The sequence below is a fragment of the Nomascus leucogenys genome, chromosome 4 (assembly GCF_006542625.1).
Source record: "Nomascus leucogenys isolate Asia chromosome 4, Asia_NLE_v1, whole genome shotgun sequence".
Classification (NCBI taxonomy): Eukaryota; Metazoa; Chordata; class Mammalia; order Primates; family Hylobatidae; genus Nomascus; species Nomascus leucogenys.
The window spans coordinates 77,220,469-77,239,569 of NC_044384.1; the positions used below are offsets into that span (position 1 = coordinate 77,220,469).

Sequence of the window (19,101 nt, forward strand, 5' to 3'; positions counted from 1 at the left end):
TGCCTCTTGAGTTCAAGCGATTCTCCTGCCTCAGCCTCCTGAGTAGCTGGGATTACAGGTGTGTGCCAACATGCCCGGCTAATTTTTTTGTATTTTAAGTTGAGATGGGGTTTCACCATGTTGACCAGGCTGGTTTCGAACTCCCGAACTCAAGTGATCCTCGCATCTCAGCCTCCTAAAGTGCTGTGATTACAGGCATGAGCCGTGGTGCCCGGCCATGACATTGGTTTTGATTTTATAATGAATAAATAGGAAGAAAGGAGGAGAGTTGCCTTTGAGACTGGCTGCCGAAGACAAAATTATTTTTGCAAAAACCCAAAGATTGGTGAACTTCAGAGTTCACATAGGCTATGGTTTTATATATATTAGCTCGTTAAAACTAAACCATGAAGAGTAATAGAAATGGAAGCTTACAGGGGTTGTAACTTTTCCAAGGTCTCCTAGCTAGTTTTTGGAGGAGCCAGGACTTGGACCCCCAGTCTTTTGACCCCTAATCTGGAGTTTTATTTTGTTTTTCCCTCTAAAAGTGAATAATTCCTGTAGTTCTGCTGCAAATGAAAGAGGGGGCCTGGGGAGGCTGGTTTACAGACTTCAAAAACTACCAACCACACCCAAGCTCTAGTCCCTGTAGTAGTAACAATATTACTGGCTTTCTGTGCGTCAAGACATTTTTCTAAGCACTTTACGTGAAATGCCTCATTTAATCTTCACAACCATCCTATGTATTTTTATTCCTCCATTTTACAGAAAAGAAAGCTGCAGTTTCGAGTGGTTGATACTTTGCCCAAAGTCATATAGCTAATAAGTGATAGATCTTATACTTAAACCCAGGCAGATAACAAAGCCTATACACTTAATCTCTTAAGAATCATAATTCCAAATTGTATTTCTTTAGCCAGTTTACAGTAGAATAAATCATTCCAGGGACTGTGCTATTGGTAGGCGATTTTTTTTTGTGTGGGGGATACTGAGTCTAGCTCTGTCACCCACGCTGGAGTGCAGCGGCATGATCTCGGCTCACTGCAACCTCCGCCTCCTGGGTTCAAGTGATTCTCCTGCCTCAGCCTCCTAAGTAGCTGGGATTACAGGTGTGCACCACCAAGCCTGGCTAATTTTTGTATTTTTAGTAGAGATGGGGTTTCATCATGTTGGTCAAGCCGGTCTCAAACCCCCGACCTTGTGATCTGCTCACTTCGGCCTCCCAAAGTGCTGGGATTACAGGCGTGAGCCACCACGCCCGGCTGGTAAGTGATTTTTTTGTTTTTTGGACCTCCTATCTGGTTAGCACTGTCTAGTTGTTTGGTCCTTCTGGGTATTTGATTTAATTTAACTTCTTTTGGTTTGGAGTTCTTACAGAAGAGACTGAGTTTTTATCATTATCATTGCTTGGATGAAGGATTTTTACTATGGACTATGGACTATGGACGCTGGGTAATAGCAGGAATATCTTTCTAGTGTTGGTGGGATCCAGTAATGTAGGACTTAAAGGCTTATTGAGAGTAAAACTAGGTATTCTCAGAAAATCTAGTCTTAAAGGGGAATAACAAGTTTCACTTTATGTCTCCTCAACCCCCTGACTTCAGGAATTCTTTGATTTTTTTTTTTTTTTTTTGTAAGAGCAAATGTAGTCTATTTAAAAATCTAAGTAAGTGGCAGCCGGCTGCGGTGGCTCACGCCTGTAATCCCAGCACTGTGGGAGGCTGAGGCAGGTGGATCACGAGGTCAGGAGATTGAGACCATCCTGGCTGACACGGTGAAACCCCATCTCCACTAAAAATACAAAAAATTAGCCCGGCGTGGTGGCATGCGCGTGTAATCCCAGCTATTTGGGAGGCTGAGGCAGGAGAATCGCCTGAACCTGGGAGGTGGAGGTTGCAGTGAGCTGAGATTGCACCACAGCACTCCAGCCTGGGCCACTAAGCGAGACTCTGTCTCAAAAAAAAAAAAAAAAAAATGTAAGTGGCAAACCTGGAAAGGTATTGGGCTGGACTTGTAATTATGACTCCTGACTGTCTGCCAAAGTTAGCTGAAGGTTTGTAGTGTGATCTTTTTGATGCATATGGCATGGAGAAGAATCTTTTTTCCTTAAGTTTCCAAGTGATGAGACCATTTACTGTAGCCTGCCTAACAGCTTCATTCTTTCCCCACTCATACATTCCTTTTCCTCCCATTTTTTTTCTGTTTTCTCACTTATATGTAGATATTATGGGTAACTCTTGAGCCTAAAAAAACAAAGTAGAACCCTTTTCTTTCCCTGTTTTCCTGTGATAGTTGAGAAGAAAGCTCTCAAAGGTTGTAGAGGAGAGGCTCTGGACCATCCATCTGGTACTGACTGCACTTCTATTTGGACTTGACACCATGGCATAGAAAGAGAACACAGGCTTTGGAATGGCATAGACCTGGGTTTAAATTCAAAATTTGCTATTAACTATGAGGCCTTGTCTAGTTTCTTCACCCATGAGTCTTATTTGCAATAAAACTTCCTTAGGGTTATTGTAAGGATTGCCAAGATAGTAAATGTAAAACATTCAGTAATCATTAGTTTGTTTCACATTCCCTTTCTCCAAGGTAATAAATTGTTAAGGCCTCAAATACAGAATCAAGAACTTATTATGACAGATGTGTAATGATGTGATGACTTCCAAGCACTAGAGAAGTGTCCTTTGTCCCAGAAACACTGGTATAGGTGGGACCTTCTAGTAAATAGGAGTAGGGAAACCAGCCCTTTCACGCCTTAGAACCTAGTTATGTTTTTGATCCAGTTGATTTCATCTACTAGTTCACAAAATAGTTTGAGGCTGAGACATTATGGTGAAGTAATGTAATTGGAAGTGTTAAACCAACTTTTGAAACAACTTAATACCTGACATTTGTATATAACATACATTGTCTCACCTAATCCTCACAACTCTGAGTTAGACTGGGCTGATTTCCTAACTCCTGGGAAGCAGCAATTTTTTTTCTTTTTCCCCAATTTGGTTCCTGGAAATGGGGTAAATGGATTTGGCATCTTACAAGTGAGAACATGACAGGGTTTACTGCCATTGTTGGGTAGTAGTAGAGCCAGAACTGGGACCAGTCTTCTGAGTTGTGTTCTATCCCATATGGCCTCTGCTTCTGTCCTCTTTCAGGCAGAATATCTCCCCATGCTTTTAGACCTAAGAATCTGATCTTTTTTTTAATTGTGCTGTCTTCTTTTCCAAATTAGAGCCAGGTGGTCAGCTTTAAAGCTGTGAAGATGGTGGAAGCTAATGTTTCTCCAGATACTGCTTTCTGACCTAGAGCCCTGAGTATTTTTCCTATCTCCCTTCCTAACCTTCTTCACTGAATTTAAGTTGCAGGGCCATTTATGACCATCTATACACTTTCTCTTTGCAGCAGGGAATGTCACTGTATCCCCCATGGTAGCAGTAATTTGGGCTTTTATTAGCAAAGAAGATTATAGGGTGGATGCTGCTGGAGTGGTAATTGCACTTCAGACCCTGTTGAAATTCAGTAACTGGAAGAATCTCTTTTTGAGCTCAGAGTCCTCTTGGTGTGGAAGGTTCATAGGTCATTGTACATAGTGGATAAGGGCAAGTACTTAAGAAATGGAGATGAAAGGGGAGCACCTTTTTTTTTTTTTTTTTTTTTTAAATAAAGGTGCTTATTCAAGAAAGACCTTTGAGTGGCCTATTGGAATGTAGGGTGGGAATATGAGAAAGTGGCAATGGGTTTTGGACTGAAAGGAAGAAGAGTTGATAAGCGATTATGGGAACTCCGAGCTGGGGTAGGAGGAATTTAGGGAAGGGCGACCACGTTCTTTAAACTTAGGGACTGGATTGATTCAGTTTATTGGGCACTTATTTATCAGTTCCTTTGGGTACTCTTGCTTGCTGACTTCTGCATACACTCTAAGTCAAACAGGCCCGAGCATTTGTGCTTGCTAGGGCTCTGGGGAGCGTGGGAAAGGGAACTGAAGCAAAAGGCTCAGCCTAGGCTAGTCCCCACATGTCTTCCCCACACAACTTTTGCATTGGTTTCTCAATGTCTTTGTGGGCATGCTGGGACGGGGCTTTGAGGTTTCTGCCTTAGGGGTGGGAAGGGAGGGGGAAGGGCATTCCAACAGCAGTTTTTTTCTTTTTCCCCAATTTGGTTGCTGGAAACAGGGTAAATGGATTTTTATACATATTATAACCTGTTCCTCGTTATATATGGAAATACAAGTAGAGGAGCTCTCACTTGACAGTAGAATCCAGGTTTTAATGAAAACGACATCCAAGGCCTAGTTATCTGAACACAGCAAGGTCTAAAGGGCACTTGTCACATTAAGCAATTCCAAGTCATATTTTAAATTACTTCCTTTCATTCCTAATATTGCCCCCTGCTCTTCTTGTTTTTATGTATTGGGTATATTTTATTTTCCTCTCATTCCCATTTTTCCTTCAAATATTTCTGCAGCTCTCTCCTTCCTGCTTCCTCCTTGCTGTGGTGGCTGGGATGCTTCTTCCATGATTTTTTGAATCTAGACTGGGCTGTTATCTGTGTTAAACCAATCAGTTGCGACCTTCTCTTAACAGGTGTGTATGGAAATATGTTTATTAAGAATGAAATATCTTACTTTTTAAGAAATATGTATTTTTATTCCTTTCATGTCATAGCAGAAAAAAAATCTTTTTAAATACCTTTTTTCTTTATGGGTTGGTGAGAGGGTGGGAATTGGGGAGAATATTTATTTCAAAACCTGTCTTTCAACATTGTATATTTTGGACTGGCATAAAGTCTCTCATAGCTATAAGAGAGAAAAAAACCCATTGAGTCCAACAGAGTATCAGTAATGCCTGTTAAACCTCCTGTTTATATAATGGTATGGAGAACTCTTCATTTCTATATAACTATGTTTTATTGTATAGATAGCACACATAGACCCTCTAGATACTTGGATATTTATCCTGAGTTGGAACAAATAAAAGAGTAAAAAGATAGTCTATTTAGAACAAGAGCATCCAATCTTTTGGCTTCCCTGGGCTACAGTGGAAGAAGAATTGTCTTGGGCCATACATAATGTACGCTAAGAATAGCCAGTGAGCTAAAAAAGAATTGCAAAAAACAAAATCTCATAATGTTTTAAGAAAGTTTACAAATTTGTGTTGGGCCGCATTCAAAGCTGTTCTAGGCTGCACGCGTCCCGCGGGCCGTGGGTTGGACAAGCTTGAGTTAGAGGTTTCTGCAGGATTACAGAGATGTAGGAACTTCCAGCCATTGATGTGTGGAGGTTAGGATATGAACTACTGTGAGGTGCACTTTCAGAGGTTGAGGCTAATACTCCTTTTCCTACTTCTCAAGGAGGTGAAGTTTCCTGAAGACAGTGCTTTTTTACATGTAGAGTTTTTTGTGGTTCTGTTACTCTGTTGTCTCCATTAGTCAAGGAACACGTTTTGCCATCAATATATTTAACAAACTATAGTAGTATAGTTTTGGAAAGTAGAAATGTCCTTTTACGAATGTATTATTATATTTTTGGAGGCAGAGTCTCACTCTGTTGCCCAGCCTGGAGTGCAGCGGTACCATCTTGGCTCACTACACCCTCCATCTCCTGGGTTCACGCAATTCTCATGCCTCAGCTGGGATTACAGGTGCCTACCACCATGCCTGGCTAATTTTTGTATTTTTAGTAGAGATAAGGTTTCCCCATGTTGGCCAGGCTGGTCTTGACCAAGTGAACCTGACCTCAAGTGAACCTTGACCAAGTGAACCCACCTCGGCCTTGTAAAGTGCTGGGATTACAGGTGTGAGCCACCTACTTTCATTACTTTTTTTTTTTTTTTTTTTTGAGATGGAGTCTTGCACTGTCGCCCCAGCTGGAGTGCAATGGCACAATCTTGGCTCACTGCAACCTCCGCCTCCCTGATTTGTGCTGTTCTCCTGCCTCAGCCTCCCGAGTTGCTGGGATTATAGGAGTACACCACCACATCCGGCCAATTTTTTTTGTATTTTTTTTTTTTTTTTTTGAGATGGAGTCTTGCACTGTCGCCTAGGCTGGAGTGCAATAGCGCGATCTTGGCTCACTGTAAGCTCCACCTCCCGGGTTCATGCCATTCTCCTGTCTCAGCCTCCCGAGTAGCTGGAATTACAGGCTCCCACCACCACACCCGGCCTTTTTTTGTATTTTTTTAATAGAGACGGGGTTTCACTATGTTGGCCAGACTGGTCTCGAACTTCTGACCTCGTGATCCGCCTGCTTCAGCCTCCCAAAGTGCTGGGATTACAGGCGTGAGCCACAGCGCCCGGCCTTTTCATTTCTTAATTGGCATTTAGTTTAGCATAGTAATTTTTTTTAAATTTGCTGCCACTTCAGCAGTTTTAGTGTTTAGATGTGGGAGAGGTTAAGATCTGTATTGCCCTATTATCTCTAAAAGTGGCTTGTCCCTGCAGGATAGTGAATGCTTGTCTGTACCATTGGAGTTACACATTTCATTGAGTTCATACCAGCAGATTTTTTTTCAGGGAAAAATAATCCAATCTCATAACTACAGCACCTCACCACATTCTCCCTATCCTAACAGTGTAGAGACTTAGATTTAATTGCACCTTTCCTTTCAATAGTTATTTCTGGTGGGATGTTGAAGAAAGCGTAGTGGGCAAAGGATTCCGCTTGAACAGACACTGGTGATGGGCTCCTAGGCTTGGCGGTGGCTTGCTTTCTGCACTGCAGTAAAACCACGAGAGGGCATCTTTGGCTCTGGGATTAATAATTCATCTGTCTTCTCTGACCTGTGACCTTTTCTCTCCTTTCTCTTACCCTTTCCCGGTAGTGTGAAGTGAGGGGGTCTCTCTCCCTCCTTCTCCTTCCTCTGTGATTCACCTTCCTTTTTACCCTGCCCTGCGGCGGCTCCGCCCCTTACCTTCATGGACGACTCAGAGGTGGAGTCGACCGCCAGCATCTTGGCCTCTGTGAAGGAACAAGAGGCCCAGTTTGAGAAGCTGACCCGGGCGCTGGAGGAGGAACGGCGCCACGTCTCGGCGCAGCTGGAACGCGTCCGGGTCTCACCACAAGATGCCAACCCACTCATGGCCAACGGCACACTCACCCGCCGGCATCAGGTAACCCCTCTCTCCATCAGACGTGCAGGTAGGACTTTGGCATGGTCACAGAGAGGCTATGAACCTTTTTGGGAAGCTACTCTCCTTTTGGTGATGGGCTGTCCAGTGCTCGTTCTTCCAGGGATTTTTTTTCCAGGGGTGTTAAATGCTGATAAGAGACAAGGAATATTGCTGCTGGACTGAGTTGGGTGCAGTTACTATCTCTAGAAGCATCCATCTGACTTCCTGTTTTGCTGGAGTAGGTTTTTTGGGGTGGGCTACAATTCTAGTAATGGTAGATAGTTTAGTTTGCAGCTGTATTCAAGTTAGTTTTCTGATTTTTTTTTTTCTTGGTATCACAAAATCAGGAAAGTAAATGCCCACTTAGTGATTGGGCATCTTGTGCGCTCAGCTCTAGTTCAGTCTCCCTGAGGGAACAGTCTCTACCCAGGTGTGGCAGTATCCATAAATTGTGTACTCCTGCTCCATATTGTCCTTGTGTGCTCTTTTTGTTGGCTGTGTAAATCATGTGTTGGAGGAAGGGGTCATTGTTAATTCTGTTGGTTAGAGTTGGAGAGGGAGCATCATGCTGCTGTTTAACCCAAATAACCACAGGAGCCAGTGGTCTCTGGGTTGGCTGACTCTGTGATGTGACTTGGGAGAGTTGGTGTTAGAAATGAGAAGTATCTTGTGTTTCCTCTGGTTTTTCTAGTCTGACTTTGCTGTGATGTAATCTGTCTGAGGTTTTGTCTGTCTTCCTCTGTGTGTGTGTGCATGCGCGCGCACGCATGTGTGTGTGTGGTAGGCATTGCCTGATAGATTGCATCTTACAAGAGATCTCTGGGTGGGAACCAGAACAGTGCTCATGCCCTGATAGTCCTTTTCATTGAGTAATTTTAATTAATTTATTTATTTAAGACAGAGTCTCGCTCTGTCTCCAGGATGGAGTGCAGTGGCGCAATCTTGGCTCACTGCAATGTTCGCCTTCCGCGTTCAAGCAATTCTCCTGCCTCAGCCTCCTGAGTAGCTGGGACTACAGGCGTGTGCCACCACACCCAGACAATTTTTGTAGTTTTAATAGAAATGGGGTTTCATCATGTTGACCAGGATGGTCTCGATGTCTTGACCTCGTGATCCACCCGCTTCGGCCTCCCAAAGTGCTGGGATTACAGGTGTGAGCTACCGCACCCGGCCAAGTAATTTTTTTTTTTTTTTAAGATAGAGAAAGGCCCTCATGCTGAGGAGCCTTGCAGTTGAGAGAGAACAGAATTCCAATTGTAGGATCAAGGAATTTGAGGGAGGCAGCATGCTTGCAGTGTTCCTAGGATTTTTACAGGAACTACAATAGAAAGTTAGGGATGAAATTATATTGAAAGGGGAAAGCAGGACTGCTCGGGTTTGGAGGTCATGGGGAATTCCAGGATTCAGTATGTGGTTGCTCTCTTATTTTTAACTTCTGCTTAGCAATAAAACCACACCCTTCCTTCTTCCTGAAAGTGATGTTTAACTTCCTCTCCCTGCAGCATTACGCTCTATGTAATGGGAGTGGGGTGGAGGAAGAGTCTTCCAAGGTGGTTGGATCTCACTGTTCTACTGGAAGAGGAGCAGGCAAATATATTTTTATGCGGTATAATGTCATTAGATTATTTCCTGCTGCTTAAGACACAGCAACTTCTGGATGACATTTTGGAATGTATTCTGTGGCTCTAATAATTGTTGGTAAAGATATTGAGCCTTCTGTTTTCTTGAGGGGAGTTGGGGTGCTTGTTTTTGTACTTGGAAAGGGAGACTCATATCTCTTGCTTTTTTCTTTAATTAAATTTCTATTTTTTACATTAGGACATGATAGCCATCTTGCTTCTTTCTTTAAAAAGCTGCCGGGGATGGGAGTTTCCAGTAGTAGTACTGCATGAAGATTCATGAGACTTTAAAGCTCTTTGGAAACCCCCCAACTTAGCCCTTCCAACTTTCCTTACATTTTCATGGCTTTCCAAAAAGGTTGCATGTAAGGGAAATTATCTAGGTCTGTGCTATTTATTCAGCAAATAGTTTTTGAGCACCTGTTATGTGCCAGGCACTGTTCAAGTTACTAGGGAATATATCACTAAACTAAACTTATCCTAAAAAACCCTCTGCCCTCGTGGAGTTTACGTTCTTATGTTCCAGAGACCCTGTCTGCCAGAGTTCCAGGCCTGATTTTCAATTTTGAGGAAAGTGCTAAGACTAAAGAGTGAACGGTTCTTTTATGAGTACTGACACGAGGACTCCAGGCCACACATATCTTCTTGAAAGCCCTTTTTCTGTTTGAAAAAAAGATCATTTGTGTTTGATAGAGCAAAAGAAGGCCACAAAATGAATTGTCTTCTTGTGGGCTGTGTTTCAGAACGGCCGGTTTGTGGGCGATGCTGACCTTGAGAGACAGAAATTTTCAGATTTGAAACTCAACGGACCCCAGGTAATTCTTTGGCTCAAGACCTGGGTTGCTTCATTCATATTTTCTTATTTCCCCAGCCTATAAGAGCATACTTGTGTCTTGTAAGGTGCCTGGCACATTGTACACACCTGTCAATTAGTTTCTTTTATTTACGAAAACAAAGAAGTGGAGCTCCAAAGTATATATGCAGTTTTGTTTTGGAATGAACTTTAATGACCATTGATCTTTATGACTATTCCTCCTCCCCACTGCCACCCCATTTGATCCCTAAGTACTGCATTTGTTTTCTAGAGACAGTAGGCTTCTACTTTGCAGCAGAAAACCCTACCTAAAATCTGGCTGGTCTTGAGGCTTTTAGATAGTATCTGAAGAGTAACATAAAGTCAGTCAAAAGATGGCTCTTACTGGGATTCTCAGGTTTGTCTTAAAAGTTCTTTATTTTTGGCCAGGCACGGTGGCTCATGCCTGTAATCCTAGCATTTTGGGAGGCTGAGGTGGGCAGATCACCTCAGGTCAGGAGTTCGAGATCAGCCTGACCAACATGGAGAAACCCCGTCTCTACTGAAAATACAAAATTAGTCAGGCGTGATGGCACATGCCTGTAATCCCAGCTACTCCGGAGGGTGAGGCAGGAGAATTGCTTGAACCCAGGTGGCGGAGATTGTGGTGAGCTGAGATCGTGCCATTGTACTCCAGCCTGGGCAACAAGAGTGAAACTGTCTCTCAAAAAAAAAAAAAAAAGTTCTTTATTTTAGACTGGGTGCGGTGTCTCACGCCTGTAATCCAACACTTTGGATTCAAAGCAGAGCAAAACTCTGTCTCAAAAAAAAAAAAAAAGTTCTTTATTTTGGCCAGGTGTGGTTTGCTCGTTCCTGTAATTCCAGCACTTTGGGAGGCTGAGGCTGGAGGTTTGCTTGAGCCCAGGAGTTCAAGACCAGCCTGGGCAATATAGTGAGACCCTGTCTCTACAAAAAAAATAAAATTAGCCAGGCATGATGGCATGAGCCTGCTCTAGCTACTCAGGAGGCTGAAATGGCAAGATTGCTTGAGCGTGGGAGGTTGGGGCTCCAGTGAGCTATGATCATGCCACTGCACTCTAGCTTGGGTGACAGAGTGAGACCCTATCTCAAGTAAATAAATAAAAGTTATTTATTTATTGGGTGAGCTGCTCTTTTGAGGGGTCACTCAGATATAGATGAAACTGCAGTTAACACAGTTCATGTTCACTTAGATGACCACAGCTGGGAGGTTAAATCTACTGTCTGTCACTTGGATGTTGATGTGGCTATAGTTAGTTCATGTTTGTTAAATGACTACAACTGGGAAATTATGTCTACTGTCCTTTTGTACAAGTTCAAAAGATGATAGCCACCCATCTAAAAATCCTGAGGCCTGTAGAAGATGCATGAGGAGTCCCTGTCTCCAGGGCCACCACTTATGCTTATTAGGATGGCTTGTTAATACATAGCACTTAATAGTAGTTTCTTCTCTTTTCTCTTTTGCATATAGGATCACAGTCACCTTCTATATAGCACCATCCCCAGGATGCAGGAGCCGGGGCAGATCGTGGAGACCTACACAGAGGAGGATCCTGAGGGAGCCATGTCTGTAGTCTCTGTGGAGACCTCAGATGATGGGACCACTCGGCGCACAGAGACCACGGTAAACTAAGACGTGTGTAAGATTTGGAAGTGATAAGAGGTCTTTTCTTCTCTATTAGGGGAGGGGTTAAGCACTTAATTAAGATGGAGGACTGATATGCCATTATAGATCTGATTGCATAAAGTGATCTCTGGCCAGATAGAAAGGATGAAGAGATGGGAAAATCTTACGGAATAGGGAAGACAGAAGGTATATCAAGGTCTATAGTAGCTTCCCTTATAAGCATAGTTACGGTCAGGGCAATTTTCCTGCTTGGGGACTTCCTATAGGGTGGAAAGAAAGATAGATGGTAGGCCTTAAGGCCTTTCTAGGTAAAGAAAGGCCTTAAGGCCTTTCTAGGTAAAGAAAGGCCTTAAGGCCTTTCTAGGTAAAGAAAGGCCTTAAGGCCTTTCTAGGGATATAAAGGTTTGTTTCTTTTGGAGTGGTATAGAATTTAATTGTTCATGGCTGGGCGCAGTGGCTCACGCCTGTAATCCCAGCCCTGTGGGAGGCTGAGGTGGGTGGATCACGAGGTCAGGAGTTTGAGACCAGTCTGGCCAACATAGTGAAACCCCGTCTCTACTAAAAATACAAAAAATTAGCCAGGTGTGGTGATGTGTGCCTGTAATACCAGCTACTCGGGAGGCTGAGGCAGGAGAATCACGTGAACCTGGGAGGCAGAGGTTGCAGGTGAGCCAAGATCATGCCATTGCACTCCAGCCCGGGCAACAGTGCAAGATTCCATCTCAAAAAAAAAAAAAAAAAAGAATTTAATTGCTCTCTTCTTTAGTTTTTCTTTTTCTTGTTTCCTACTTGCAGGTCAAGAAAGTAGTGAAAACTGTGACAACACGGACAGTACAGCCAGTTGCTATGGGACCAGACGGGTTGCCTGTGGATGCTTCGTCAGTTTCTAACAACTATATCCAGACTTTGGGTCGTGACTTCCGCAAGAATGGCAATGGGGGACCTGGTCCCTATGTGGGGCAAGCTGGCACTGCTACCCTTCCTAGGAACTTCCACTACCCTCCTGATGGTTATAGCCGCCACTATGAAGATGGTTATCCAGGTGGCAGTGATAACTATGGCAGTCTGTCCCGGGTGACCCGCATTGAGGAGCGGTATAGGCCCAGCATGGAAGGCTACCGGGCACCTAGTAGACAGGATGTGTATGGGCCCCAACCCCAGGTTCGGGTAGGTGGGAGCAGCGTGGATCTGCATCGCTTTCATCCAGAGCCTTATGGGCTAGAGGATGACCAGCGTAGTATGGGCTATGATGACCTGGATTATGGTATGATGTCTGATTATGGCACTGCCCGTCGGACTGGGACACCCTCTGACCCTCGTCGGCGCCTCAGGTAGGCAAGAATAGGGGAAGAGAAAAGGGTCTTTCCAAGACCAGGGAAAAGGGGTAGCTTTTCCTCCAACTTCTAAGAGCTTTTTGGGATCAGAGATACTTGTGGCCTCCTCCCCTCTGCTTTTTTTTGGGGTGAAAAGCTACCCTGTTTTTCCCTTTTCTGACTTGTCTTAGTATTGACTTGCTATATATATATATATATATATAATATAAATATATATATATACTTTTTTAAATGAAAATAATTTTATTTTTTATGTTTTTGAGACAGAGTCTTGCTCTTTCACCCATGCTGGAGTGCAGTGGTGCCATCTTGGCTCACTGCCACCTCCGCCTCCCGGCTTCAAGTGATTCTTGTGCCTCAGCCTCCCTAGTAGCTGGGACTACAGGCAAGCACCATCATGCCTGGCTAATTTTTATATTTTTAGTAGAGATGGGGTTTCACCATGTTGGCCAGGCTGGTCTCAAACTCCCGACCTCTGGTGATCCACCTGCCTTGGCCTCCAAAAGTGCTGGGATTACAGGCGTGAGCCACCACGCCTGGTCCACAAGTTGTTTTCTATAATTTGAATATATGGGCCAGGAACAGTGGTTCATGCCTGTAATCCCAGCGCTTTTGGAGACCGAGGTGGGTGGATCACCTGAAGTCCGGAGTTCGAGACCAGCCTGACCAACATGGAGAAACCCTGTCTCTACTGAAAATACAAAATTAGCTGGGCGTGGTGGTGCATGCCTGTAATCTCAGCTACTCGGGAGGCTGAGGCAGGAGAATCACATGAACCCGGGAGGCAGAGGTTGTGGTGAGCCAAGATCGTGCCATTGCACTCCAGCCTGGGCAACAAGAGCGAAACTCCATCTCAAAAAAAAAAAAAAAAAAAAAAAAAGAAAACAACTAGTGATTGTTATTAGTCTATGTCCTGAAGAATGAACTTTGCTTCTGCTTCTGTGCTGAAGTTTTTGCTGTTTCTGGCTAAGATGTGACCCCCTTTTGGTGTTAGGCAGAGGATTCTGATGTCTGGGGCCATGGAATTCTTGCTCACTTCTTCCTGGGAATTTCTTTAGCTTCTGGTTTGGTATTAAGAACAGAGTCGGTTGAGCACGGTGTCTCACGCTTGTAATCCCAGCACTTTGGGAGGCCGAGTCGGGTGGATCATGAGGTCAGGAGATCGAGATCATCCTGGCTAACATGGTGAAACCCTGTCTCTACTAAAAATACAAAAATTAGCCTGGTGTGGTGGCTCATGCCTATAGCCCCAGTTACTCAGGAGGCTGAGGCAGGAGAATCACTTGAACCCGGGTGGCAGAGGCTGTAGTGAGCTGAGATCCTGCCACTGCACTCCAGCCTGGGTGACATAGTGAGACTGTCTCAAAAAAAAAAAAAAAAAACAAAAAAAAAAAACAGAGTTGAGGGTTTTAGGAATTCAGGACCAAAAGAGACAGTTAAGGACATATATAAGAACTTTCTTGTGGTGTTTTTAATCCCAAAGTTAAAAACAAACTTTGACCTCACGAAGGCCTTGACATTCTGTGCTTAGGGTCTTATTATTTGATTGTAAAGTGAAATTGTGTTGGCATCCTTGGGTGGGGGTCGGGGGTACATTAGCAACACTCTGAAAGGTCACTAAGCAGCTGCCTACTCTGACTTTACTACTTGTCCCTGGAGATTCTTTGGTGATGTGAAAAAAAGAGTGATTGATGTTTGGACTGGTATATGGTTTGCCTTGTTGCCTTGAGAGAATGCTTTAGAATGGGGTCGACAGACCCCTGAAAAGGACCACGTAGAACTATTTTAGGCTTTGCAGGCCATGTATCATCTTTGTCATATGTTGTTCTTTTTTTCAAACAATCTTTTATAAATAGCATTCTGGGGTGTACAAAAACAGGTTTGGCCCATGGGCTGCCAATGCTGCTTCGGAATAAATTAGAAACAGTGTTTTCCAGGTAAAGAGAAATGATAAGAAACAAGGGATGATTTATGGCTGTCTTGATGGTAAGGATATCCTAGCAGCTGTTGCTGAATTTCTCTATATGGGGTAATGACCTTTTAAAGCAAATGCCTTGGTACTCATTTTCCTCATATATTAGGTAGCTTTGGTTAAGAGTGAACAGGGCTGGGCCCAGGGGTAGAGGCCCCATTATCTAAGACTGAGTTACTCACCTTTCAGGTGTCTTGGATAGCTAATCCAACTCCCATGTGACTCATTTTTATTCCTACAGGAGCACCAGACCTCGGCTGGTGCAACCTAGAGCAGTGGTAGATAACAGCCTTCACTGAAGCAGTCTGTCCAGGGTGTTGGCTCTACTGCAAGTCTGCTTTTTCTGACTTCCTCATTAGTAAAGAGTGATTGGACCCAGATGGGTGTGGGTGGCCAGGTCATTCTCTGCCGTCCCTAGTTATGCTAGTTCACATAGAGTTTTGGGCCTGGTTCTTGGGTTTGTTCCAGGGTAGCACTGGACTTGGAAACCTGCTTGACTAGCAAGAATATTTGCTGCTTCCTGTTCCAGGCTAGAAGAGTAATACAAGGTCAAACTTAAACAGTGAGGCAGTGATTAGTGGAAAAAGCACTGAAACCTGAGACCTTGGTTCTAATTGTGCCTTTGCCACTAGCTATACGTAGCCTCAAGCAAGTCATTTGGTCTTCCTGGGCACAGCTTTGTTACTTGGAAAACAGAGGAAAGAATGTCCAATCCACTGCCTTTGTATAGAAAAGGATATAAGAGTTATCTGGAAATTTTGGTTATGGTAATTGTCCTTATAATTTTGTATATTAATAATAGAGGTTAAACATATTCAATACGGAGCCTGAAAAACCCAGAAAAGCATACCATCTATTGATAAAGAACCACCGTTAACATTTTGGTGCAATATCCTTTGAGTTTTTTTTATTATACATGTAACTATATCCTATTTTCCCTCTACTAAAATGGAATCTTAACAGACTGCTCAATAGCCTACTTTTAAGCTATCTAAGCTATTCATTTTGTTTCCGTGTTTGTTTTTTTTTTGAGATGGAGTCTTGCTCTGTCGCCCAGGCTGGAGTGCAGTGGTGCGATCTGGTATTATACCCAGGAGGCTTTGTTCCATGGTATTTTATAATGTTAGTAAATATTTTTCCTTAATTTTATAGTAAGCAGAAAATTTTTATGGTTGGGGTGGATGCAAAAGTGATGCGTAATAGTTTAGAAGGCAACCAATTTTGTTTTACCAGCTGTTTGGGCATTTTTAGTACCCCCTTCTTGATTTGGAGGGTTTAACCTTGACCTTTTTTTTTCTTCGAGATAGAGTCTCACTCTGTCGCCTAGGCTGGAGTGCAGTGGCACAATCTCAGTTCACTGCAACCTCCATCTCCTGGGTTCAAGCAATTCTCTTGCCTCAGCCTCCCAAGTAGCTGGGATTGCAGGTGCCCACCACCACGCCCAGCTAATTTTTGTATTTTTACTAGAGATGGGGTTTTCCCATGTTGGCCATGCTGATCTTGAACTTCTGACCTCAGGTAATTCACCCACTGCAGTCTCCCAAGGTGCTGGGATGACAGATGTGAGCCACCACGACTGGTCCTGTTTCTGCAGTATTTTAAGACCATCTTCGTCATGGTTTACTAAATGCTTTGTCCGTCTGAATCACTGTTGCATAGTTGATGTTGATACCTGTGAGGCAGGCCTTCTGCTTAGGGCAACCTTGAGTATTTGGTGACAGTGGGAGTGGTTTTGTAGAACAAACAACGGCTTATTTGGAGAGTTCCACACAATAGATTCTCCTCTCCTGTGGGAGCCAGAAAGAGATGAGCTCACAGATAATGGGTTTCTTCCTTCCTGGTAGTTATGAATAAATAATAGTGTGACAGACTCACCCTCTAGTGGTTGTTGGTAGTACTGAAACAGGAAGAATTGTCTCCTGGTTTGATTTTTCTTACTTTCAATTGCTTTCTCTGTTCCTAGTGGCTGGGCTTCCCAAATGTGATGTTGGTGAATAGGCTTCATTTTGAAAGAACTGGAGGTACTGTCTTTAGAAATTGGAGGATGGAATCTTACCTCTTAACACATTTGTTGAGTAGCAGACATGACCTTGGAATGACTGTGAAAATTACTTTTCAAGTTTATACCTCATCAGTACCAAAGCCAGATCCTCCTGTGATGTAGCAGGAAGCCCTTTATTAGTTTTGCTCTATCAATCCATCTTTTATAATTTCCAAAAGAGGATAAGGAGAAGCTTAAATATGAAATGTATTTAAAGGTCTTATCCGACCAGTTGTTTCCTGTGTGTAAATGCCTAATTTCCTGTTTGGTTAAGGAACTGTTTAGACTTCTGTGGCACTGAGTCAGTTGCTTTAGTTAATTCTGTTCTCTGAGGGTTTATCCTGATCTCCACCTAGAAAAGTTAATAACTGTCAGGTATCATTCAAATAAATGATAAGTAATAAGGATTTGGTTCTTTCTTTTTTTTTCTTTTTTTCTTTTTTTGAGACGGAGTCTTGCTCTGTCGCCCAGGCTGGAGTGCAGTGGCGCAATCTCGGCTCACTGCAAGCTCTGCCTCCCGGGTTCACGCCATTCTCCTGCCTCAGCCTCTCCGAGTAGCTGGGACTACAGGCGCCCGCCACCACGCCTGGCTAATTTTTTGTATTTTTAGTAGAGACGGGGTTTCACCGTGGTCTCGATCTCCTGCCCTCGTGATCCGCCCGCCTCGGCCTCCCAAAGTGCTGGGATTACAAGCGTGAGCCACCGCGCCCGGCGGTTCTTTCTTTTTGATTAGCCTTTCCTGAATGCTTGTTACTTTCTAAGCCTGCAGACATCAAAGAAAAAAATGTAGTTTTAATTAAATTGCAGGTGTCTTTAAAATTATTACCTTTTATTTTTCCTAACCCATTGAGGAAAATTGATCAGTATATTATTCATGCAAAGGAGAGATAAGATGAGCACACTGAAACTCCGGTTAATCCTGCTTTGCAGATGAGGGTAATGGGAATGTCCAGGAAGCTAGCCATAATGACTTGATGTATTCTCTTGGTTCTTCCAAAACTTCTCAGGAGCTATGAAGACATGATTGGTGAGGAGGTGCCATCGGATCAATACTACTGGGCTCCTTTGGCCCAGCATGAGCGAGGAAGTTTAGCAAGCTTGGATAGCCTGCGCAAAGGAGGGCCCCCACCTCCTAATTGGAGACAGCCAGAGCTGCCAGAGGTGATCGCCATGCTTGGATTCCGCTTGGATGCTGTCAAGTCCAATGCAGCTGCATACCTGCAACACTTATGCTACCGCAATGACAAGGTGAAGACTGACGTGCGGAAGCTCAAGGGCATCCCAGTATTGGTGGGATTGTTAGACCATCCCAAAAAGGAAGTGCACCTTGGAGCCTGTGGAGCTCTCAAGAATATCTCTTTTGGACGTGACCAGGATAACAAGATTGCCATAAAAAACTGTGATGGTGTGCCTGCCCTTGTGCGATTGCTTCGAAAGGCTCGTGATATGGACCTTACTGAAGTTATTACTGGTGAGTTCTAGGCCTAAAGAAAATTGCTAAGTCACTGTTACTCTCTAGTAATGTTGAGAACTAGAGGGATTTCCAGACCTTTTACTTCTGATGAAAGGTTGTGAACTGGTGGCCATGGGTCAAATCCATCTCACAGATTTGTTTGGATCACACAGCATTTTTGAAATTTTAAAGAACTGGTTGCTGATGTTTAAAATTCAGAAGATTTCACTTAAAATTCCAGATTCTTGGCTTCTATTAAAAATGTGGAAGAGTTGTTAACAATGGATCTCTTTTCTTCCTTAGCAGTATTTGGTCTGAACTGATTGTAGCATGTGCTCTCTAATTTACACTAATCTCCAACACATTCTATTATCTGACCAACTACAGCCATTTAGGAAGTTGTTTCCCAAACATGGAGCTGTCAACTGCTATTTTTTCACATGCTTGTAATTTCTTTTAAATATCTTCCTCTCTTGACTCACCTACTTGGCCCATATAGACATTTAAGCTTGTGGTCCTTGCTTTATTTAGAGCAGTAGTTTTTCAGATTGTGGGTTGTGATCTATTTATGTGATCCATTAGTGAATAAAACAAAATTCTGTGGAGCATAATCAGCATTCCAAGGGAAAGGAATGAAGAAAAAGTAGTATAGACCATTGCTTCTCAGTTGTGGGCCATTTTGCCTGCCCTGCCCTGAGGACATTTGGACATTTGCAGTGTTGGAGATATTTTTGGTTGTTATAACTTGGAACAGGGGAGAGGGAGTGCTACTGGCATCTAGTGAGTAAAGGCCGGGGTACTGGTAAACATCCAGCAGTAGACAACACAGCTCCTCATAACAAAGAATCATCTGGCCCAAAATGTCGGTGGTGCTGAGGTTGAAAAACTCTGGTATAGACAGATCGGAGAACATTGCTTATAGTTTTTTTTTTTTTTTGAGACGGAGTCTTGCTCTGTTACCCAGGCTGGAGTGCAGTGGCACTATCTCAGCTGACTGCAAGCTCCGCCTCCTGGGTTCACGCCATTCTCCTGCCTCAGCCTCCCGAGTAGCTGGGACTACAGGCGCCTGCCACCACACCCGGCTAATTTTTTGTATTTTTAGTAGAGACGGGGGTTTCACCGTGTTAGCCAGGATGGTCT

The 19,101-nt window shown here is 43.5% G+C and overlaps 1 protein-coding gene across 7 annotated transcripts in view; it reads left to right on the forward strand.

The window, feature by feature from the left end:
• The window catches only part of CTNND1 (catenin delta 1), a 58,998-nt gene that overhangs the window by 23,998 nt on the left and 15,899 nt on the right, over positions 1–19,101 (forward strand). For 4 of the 7 annotated variants that reach the window (XM_030810845.1, XM_030810849.1, XM_030810848.1 and 1 more), the window contains exons 2-7: positions 4,441–4,559; positions 6,795–7,083; positions 9,446–9,517; positions 11,006–11,158; positions 11,957–12,492; positions 17,516–17,979. In XM_030810845.1, the coding sequence (XP_030666705.1) occupies positions 6,889–7,083; positions 9,446–9,517; positions 11,006–11,158; positions 11,957–12,492; positions 17,516–17,979 (1,420 nt within the window). In that variant the 5' untranslated portion in view covers positions 4,441–4,559; positions 6,795–6,888. Of the gene's footprint in view, positions 1–1,203; positions 1,245–4,107; positions 4,560–6,794; positions 7,084–9,445; positions 9,518–11,005; positions 11,159–11,956; positions 12,493–17,515; positions 17,980–19,101 lie in introns of those variants that run through there. The other 3 variants (XM_030810847.1, XM_030810846.1, XM_030810850.1) reach the window with 3 other exon arrangements.